Here is an 8,547-nt window from a genome sequence, read left to right on the forward strand (position 1 = left end):
GTATTGATTATTCATGAAACTGCATCATCTATATGTTTCCAAATTATATTTTCTGTGTAGTAAAAAAGCCTTGCTAACATTAAGCTAAAAGTAAATTTAATTCTTCCCTGTGAATATGTAATAAGCTTCTACATGAGCCCTACACTGAGTAATCCCACTATTTTCTCACCTGCTCCCAAGCACAATGAAAACAAAGTGCTTTTTTTCCTTCTTTCCTTGACTTTTGAGACTAAAGGTAGAAAGAAGTTTTCAGACAATAATCACAATGGCTAAATTTTAAGGGAACGAAAATGAAACTTTAAAGAGGACAAACTTAGAGTACACAGGACATGTGGCAAGAGCCCGAGTCCCAGCTTCTGCTCATCCACAGATTAGCTCAGTGAACTTACGTTGTGGGAGCTGAGGTGCTTTTCAGTAATAAGGAGAAATTGAACCAGAAGATTTTTAGGACCATTAGAGCTACAAAAATGATATGTTCCAAATGGATCTCACACATGCTCTACCCATACGATTTCTAAAGTACTTTTCATTAAAAAACAAAACAAACTATAAACAATGAAAGGAGCTGGTGGCACAACCTAACAACATGCCTAGCATCTACAAAGCCCTGGTTTCCCAGCAGTACAGGAAACAGAGAGACCAGCTACTTTTGTAAGAGCCTGTACTTAACACATTCCTAACAATCCATGATCCTAAAGAAGGAAACAATTTTCCAACCCCCTTTGTGCATTTCCAGCAGTGGCTAGTTTACAGTTTAGGCATCACTAACTCTCTGGCCTCTAAACCTAATAGGCTTTACTTCGCTGCGCAGTAATACATTCCTGGTGTTTTACCATCGACATGCTTCCAGAGCTCTGAGGGAACCTTAATGCAGAGCTCTCCATTCCCCGCATCAGGATCCACAGCACTAACCGCAGCTGCATATGCATTGGAAAAATAGTTGAGATTTCTCCTGGGGAGAGAAAAAGCCAACTTGTAATAACAATAAGCCACACAGTTCACCAAGATCTTTCTAAATATCAAAGGATATCTATTATTTCTAAGTACTATGTCTTCTTACACAATTCGCTAAGAATTCTTTTTAGCCAAGCTAACTACTACTAACGCTGCTCCCCATGTTAAGAACTAATAATGTGATGGACACAGTGCAACATGCCTTTGACCCCGGCGCACTGGAGGCAGAGGCAGGAAGACTTCTGTGAAGATCAAGGACAGGGAGGGGTGGGGGAGGGAGAAAAGGGAGAAGGGAGAAAGGGAGGGAGAAGAAAAAAAGAGAAAAACAAAAAAACCTAACAGCCAAAACGAACCATTAAAGTGATCATTGTGTTCACATCCTTCATGAACTCTGGAATATCAAAATCACTACTTTTCTAATATCAGTTTTTCTAATATAAATGTAAAAACTGCACAGGATATATGCCTGCATGCATGTGTATACAGACATTTGTATACATCAAAGACCAATATTTCAAAATACTGATATATTTTAAGCATTTTATATTTAAAATATTTTATTTATAAAAAACTTATTTTTTATAAAAAATAATTTTATAAAACATAAAAATTAATTTTCATATAAGTAAAATAGTTTCTTTGGAATAATCGAGGTTTCTGTGCTCTGAGCCTACAAACTATAGTGTTGCCAGGCACACAGGAGTATTACCTAGGGCACAGCTGGAGCTTCTTCAGCACTAGGCAGGTAAGAAGGTCAGAAGTTCAAAGTCACCCTTAGCTACAAAGTGAGTCTGAAGCCATCTGGGGCTACATAAGATCCTTTTCAACACCAAAATATATAAACAAACATCCTCCTCTGCTCTGAGAACCAGGAATATCAGAAGCAAGTCTCTAAAGATCTGGACAGTAACTAGGTAACAATGTATAAAATGCATCTCTTTACCCTCTGCACCAACTAATCAGCTACTTTTAGAGCCTTTTCTCTCTAAAGCCAACTGCAATCCCATTTTGAACAAATCAGAGAATAAAGACAAGGGAAAACAACAAATACAGGCTATCTGTGAAGGCTCAAGAGTAGTTGAGAGACTGAGACCGGGAATTACCCCAAATTCAAGGACAGCCTAGTCAACACAGTGAGTTCCAGAACAGCCTGGGATATACTAAGTATATTCTGTATCCATCAACTGCCTAAAGGTTGAAAAGATTTTCCATTATAACTCCTTTCCTCACACTGAAAGGGATGATTCCTCATCCACTGGAGAAAACATTAAGGTTATCTTAATGCTTTAGGCTGCACATATGCTAAAAGATGAGGTTATCTTCAAATCCAGAGCAAAGCGAAGCTGACTTCCTTAACAGACGAGGATGTCCACTGCTCCTGTAGTACACTATCCCAGATCCTAGGCCATTCTCTTTTGAGTGCTGGGTACTCTCAACAAATTACAGGTTAAAAACAGATGTATTCTGTGATTAGCCTCTTACTCTATCTTGAATGCAGAGTTCAAGGCTGAACAGGGTAGGTAGGTACTCTATCCTCTGGCAAGACAGTGGGTTTTTACAGTAGGTCTTCCATTCACTAGTGGTAATATAGTTGACTACTCTGAGCAGATTTTATTTTCTTCAGCAGAACAGGATCTGCAGATAGTTTTGTAACGAGTCTTTTTCTGTCAGTTCTACTAGTGTAGTACAAGCACTGTGATTTTAGCAACTCACCTTCATGAACAGGAAACTTAAAGGAGTAATTCAGAGGTCCCTGGATTTTTCCAACACCATTTTTCTAGCTCCTTCCTGAGCTTGAAAGATTCTAAACCAATGATTATTGGCATCACAATTGTGTCTAAGGATAAGACCCGGGTCCCCAAGTCTTTTAACCCCTGGCTGAAGTATTCTCAAGTTTTAGACTTATCAGAATTACCCAGAAGGTTTGCTCAGCACAACTTGAAGAACTCTATGCTGTCTGACTCAGTATGTTTGGGCAATACCTGAGATTTGACAGATCTTAAAAGTTCATAGGTGATGGTGATACTACTTTTCTGAGAATACACTTTGAGAGCTGCTGTTTTAAGGCAGTATGACACTATCCTAGGTCAGTTAAAATACAATCCTGACTAAAATTTAAAGCTGAGTTTCGCATCGCACTACAGCACACTGAAAAGCACAGAAAGAATATGACCTAGGGCTACCAAGACTTTCAAAAATGCTCTCAAATTCAGCTGACAGTGGATACAGCATCTCCTAAGATACTCTAAAATAGTACAAACATTTAATAGACTATTTTAAAATGTCTCTGGTATGAAGATGATGGTGACTATCCAAGTCATTGAAACAACTTTTTGGTATCTATGAAGTAAACACTTATATAACATTAAAACAGAAAACTGGTTAAGACAATTCACCAAAAATAAATGTACTGAAACTTTCCAGATGATACTTCTTTAAAGCTGCAGTATGAGGAAGAGAAATTTAATAACTTACTACGTAGGGCAAAGTGAGAAAATCCTTAAGACAAATGTTCAGTGCAGTAAAAGCAACAGAAATTATGTAACATATAGATCTATTATAATATAGTGGAAAATTTGCTGAAAAACATTAACCCGGGAATCACTAAAAACAATTGATAGAATGTCTTAGAAACATAAACTTAAGGTGTACAACTTACTGTTTTGATTCACTGTGACAAACTTCTAAGGTTGGATCATTATAAATAAAAGCAGCCTCCAAGTCATTGATCCTGACTCGGTATATTCTACACTGTTTACTGTTCAATTTGATTCTATTCAAGTTTGCAACTGTAGGAAATATAGTCAACTCCACGAATCCCTGTAAAGATAAAGAACAGCTATTACAAATGCAGGAAAGTTTATAGCATATTCCCCCACCCCAGCATATTTCTTTAGCTGCCACTTATTTATGCCTCCTCCAAAGATAAAATCCCAAATAGCCACATACACATGATTGCTCCCCAAGAATCTCAGTTTCAAACATTAATTTTACCAGTAGATGAATAAATATAATTTATCTAGATTTTCCCAGCCTTGTGCTTTCTTCATCTGTGCAACTTGTGATAAGTAAGCCATTGACTAGAAAAGTAAAAATACTCTCTAGTCTGAAACACAAGAAGTTCTAGGCAGACTGTAACCAAAATAGGCTAACAGAACAGAAATGGCAAAAACAGTCACAACCAGGAGGCTGATGTGAAAGAATCTGATGGCACAAAGAATGTGAACTTAAAAACCTACACTACAGAAGCCAACAAGTGTGAGTCTCTTCACGGGAGACAAATGAGGAGATATATATATCTGCAAGTACTGTCAGAGGAAGCAAAAGCAGGTAGAAGCAGCAGTACTTCAAATGCTGACCGATGTCCTGCCAAGCAGTGCCATGTGCTGTACACTTCTGCCATGTTACCTGAGGGGCGAGCAGGCCATCTAGAGAAACCACCTATGATACAACCAACTGCTAACCAACATTCTTCACTGACTCAGTGGGAAAGGCTGGCTGAAGTATGGAGTGCACGGCCAATGCTTTCCATGTTCCCGAGTGGAAACTGTTATGGTTACACATGAACTACGGGAGGGCATCACATGTTTCAGAGGCAGTAAGTACAAAGAGGTCAGAGGTTCCAACAGGAGTGTCTACGAGCAATCAAACCATCATCAGCACAGAGGAAGAGGACTGGACATAAGGGCCAGAACTACACGTCAGATGCCACACTATCTTCTGAGGTGTCCTCTGATCTGGATACCAGCTCTGAGGGAAAGAGTGCTACTTGAAACATTTACACTGGCGCCCTAAGAAGTATGTACTAGCGGGAAGTATTTTAACTGTTAACTTCTATACATAAACCAAAAGGAAAAAAAAAAGAAAAGAAAAGAAAAAGAAAGAAAGAAAATGTTAGCTAGATCTAGACCTATCTGTTCCTACTAGTCTATAATGCTCTGGGCACAAGGGATTTAAGTAAAGTTCATGAATATTTTCTGTATATCCTTTAGACCAATTCCTCATGCTCCCAGATCTCAAATAAGAGTCGCCAATCTTAAGTCAGACAATCAGCATGATCAACGGTTGACATCAGAAAGAGGAAAGGCCAAAATATTGTGAAGAAAGCTGTATATTTAAACATACAAACTAAACTGGTAATAACACATGCTTCTAGCATTTGGACTTGAGACGTGGAGACAGAAGGATGACCAGTTTGAGGCTAGCCTGACCAACCAATCCTGTGTTGGAAGAAGTAAACGTATAAGTCATGAGCCAGTGTAGCAGGAATCCCAAAATACATAGACTCCTCTTCCCTCCATGTAGTCTTAGCTGAGCTAATACATCATCTGGAAGATTACAGAATCTGTAGGAACTGCGAAAGCCTGACTTATACTGTTTACGGGGACTGGGAATGAGCTTACCACAACAGATTTTCTCTGGAAGTTTATGTTATTGATACAGACGACCTGATGGGTTGTATACCAAAAAAGAAAGAAAATGACTATTATTAAATAAAAGCATAACTGTATCCATGTACAAATAAGATCTAAGTTCTAAATAGCTAACTTGCTAAATTTCTATCTTCAAAGCCTACTAGGTGAGTAATCTTATTTTAAATCTAGCAAGAGCCATGGAAAGGTTTGTATTGACAAAAATATAGCGGTACTTTAAAAAGGGTTTATGAGCCTGCAGGGGGGCTCAGCTGAATATTATTATACAGTCATTCAAAACATTTTCACGCTGCAGACACCAGGTCCAGTGGAGTGAACTCTTAGTTTCCCAGACCCATCAAACCTTTCAGAGAAACAACGGAAACAAAATCAGAGAAGGGCGAGAAACCGGGATGGGAGGGTGTACTTATAATTTGTACGGCCGTGGGCTCTCGAAGCCCTTGTCTCCTTTCTTCCTGTTCATCTTGGAAGTCTCTATGCCGGTGGGCGGCATGAAGCGCTCCCGCGCGGCTCGCCTTCCCGGCTACTCGGGGGGCTGTGGCGCATTCCCTGGAGCGGCCCGTGCACCCTGAGTGCCGGGTCCCCCGACCTCGGCCTCGCGTCCCCTCCTCAACGACTCGCAGCCTCCTTCGCCCGGCTCCTGTCACACAAATGAGCCGCTCTACAAAGGCTCAGAGCCGCCGACAGCCGACATCTTGCCGGTCACCTCTGACCCGGTACGTCAGAGGAAGTGGGACCGGGCGGAGGCGGGACCCGGAAGTCTGGTCCTGGTGTCTCTAGGCGGGGCTTGTGCGGCGGAAGGTTTGACTGTTTTCTCACTGGCGTCTAAAAGCTCTAAAATTTAGGATAGCAGAGGAAGGGTTTACTGGGTGAGAAGAGAAGAGTGGGAAGAGAGGGAGAGGACGTAAGTGTGGAGGATAAGGAGCCAGGTATAACCGAGGTGAGGGGCTAGGGCCAAGACGTTGTGCTGTCGCAATAGCAAACTCAACCCATTTGTACCCTGTAATTTAATGTAAGTAAACCGCAGGGGACTCTCAAGTCCCGAAGTCCCCAAACCTCAGCATTTCTTATGCACCTACAGATATAAATCAAATCACACCCACAAATACAGAAAATATTATTAAGACATCTGGAAAGCCATTGTATTTGCATTTTTTGTTCTTGAGGGTCAAAGTGGCAAGCCAGTATCTGTTAATTGTCTGTTAAATGTGGATTATCCATTAACAGTTTTTGCCACCTTCATAGAGTTAACTTCTCTTACCCTTGCTAATGGTCCTGTTGACAAGTTCACTAGCTGATTTTAAATTATTTGTAGTTTGATCTAAACCAAAACTAATTAGGAAAATAAAGCCATAACTTTAACATACATTGCAAAACTAGAAATTGTTTGTCCCCAATGAGCATTTATTAAACCCACACACGGGAAAGGCAGAGCTCATAAATGCCTGCCACAGAGAGCCTCATGCAGGAGCACTTCCTCGCTCTTTCTCATTTGCTGGGAGCATCCTCAGACTTAGATTATTTTCTACAAGTATATAAGACCCAGAAGATAAATGCAGGGCTTGTTCCCAGTGTCTTCTCGGAAAGTGGAAGAGAGTGCAGTGCTAATGGAAACTTTTGCTGTTTTAAGGATACACTGAGGTGAACTCACTTCTTTCTATGGAGGTGCCAGTCTGCTAAATATCTTTGCTCAGAGAGCTGTCTGGAAAGTCATATGAGCATCTGTGGGCTCCCTGGCTTCCGGAAAGCTGGAGGCAACTGTCTCAACTTTTGTACAGAAAACAAAAGTCTGTGTTTTCGTGATGCACATACACGTAGTTGAAATGAGGTCTGTAGTCTGGTCAAGGTCAGTGGTTGAATCCGTGTTGCTGTCAACCTCTACACCAGTGATTCTCAACCTTCCTATGCTGCAACCTTTTAATACAATTCCTCATGTTGTAGTAACCCCAGGCATTAAAAAAAAATTTGTTGCTACTTCATAACTGTAATTTTTCTACTGTTATGAATTCATATTGATATACAACCTCCAAAGGGGTCATGACCCACAGGTTGAGAACCACTGCTCTAGACCAACAGTTAACACCACCTCAATTGATTCCGATTGGTCACTGGTTGAGTTTAGTAAGTCAGTGGTTGACTCTAGTAGGCCTTCACTGATTGGGGATAGTAGGTATATTAGTCAGGTTCTCTATAGTCACTGAACTTATGGAATAAATCTCTTTCCATATATATGTGTTTATACATATATATACACACACACATATGTATGTCTATACATACATATATATGGGAATTTATTGGAATGACTTACAGGCTTCAGTCCAGTAATGGACAGCTGTGAATGTAAGTCCAAGAATCTAGCCACAAGGCTGGGTGTCTCCGCTGATCTTCTGCATATGCTGGAATCCCGAAGAAGCAGGCTCCAATGCCAGTGAAGGAGTGGATGTGCTGGCAAGGCCAGAGTAAGCAGATGAAGAATGAGCCCTTCTTTCTTCCATTGTCCTTAATTCGGCTTCCAGCAGAAGGCGTGGCCCATATTAAAGGTGTGCCTTCCAGCCTCAAAGTCTGGATTAAAGGCAGATGTCTTCTAGCCTCAAGATCCAGATGAAAAGTGTGCCCTCCATTTCTGGAGTTTACTCCATTCCAGATACAGTCCAGCTGACAAAGGACAGCCATCACAGGAGGCCATAGCTGAACCTCGTAGGTCTTCACTGGTCAGGTCTAGTAAGTCATCATTGATGGCTTCTGTGTACAGACTGGGGGAATCCACAGCCAGAGCACACAAAACAGAGAGTGCTGGTATTTTACAGAGCATGGGGCCTCAATGAGAGTGGGGGTAACCAGGGAACAAAAGGAAGGGCTGACCAAAACCAGAAGTGATTACAGTTCTCTAGTGAATAAACCTGGGGGTGGGCGGGGCTGGACTGCTCCTCTAGTGTCCTTCACAGGAGACACAGGATTAAGCACACTTTGTCCACAGTGCACAGTGAAGTCAACAGAGGCCAGTGTCACGCCAATGTCAACAACTAATCCAAACAAAGGCTCCCACTGGTGACGGCTGTTCTTGGTTGTCAACCTGACCACATGTGAAACTGACTATAGTCCAAGCAGATTGGTACACCCATGAGAGATTTTCCTTAGTTAAATGTCTGAAGTCAGA

General features: G+C 41.1%; 1 protein-coding gene across 1 annotated transcript in view; it reads right to left on the reverse strand.

Moving 5' to 3' along the window:
• Positions 1 to 6,097, reverse strand: part of Taf2 (TATA-box binding protein associated factor 2) — a 55,725-nt gene extending 49,628 nt beyond the window's left edge. The window contains 4 exon segments of the mRNA XM_038341993.1: positions 834 to 952; positions 3,614 to 3,774; positions 5,358 to 5,412; positions 5,798 to 6,097. Coding sequence (XP_038197921.1) covers positions 834 to 952; positions 3,614 to 3,774; positions 5,358 to 5,412; positions 5,798 to 5,880 — 418 coding nt within the window. The 5' untranslated portion in view covers positions 5,881 to 6,097.
• Positions 6,098 to 8,547: the final 2,450 nt, after the last annotated feature.

Source organism: Arvicola amphibius, chromosome 9, assembly GCF_903992535.2.
Source record: "Arvicola amphibius chromosome 9, mArvAmp1.2, whole genome shotgun sequence".
Lineage (NCBI taxonomy): Eukaryota > Metazoa > Chordata > Mammalia > Rodentia > Cricetidae > Arvicola > Arvicola amphibius.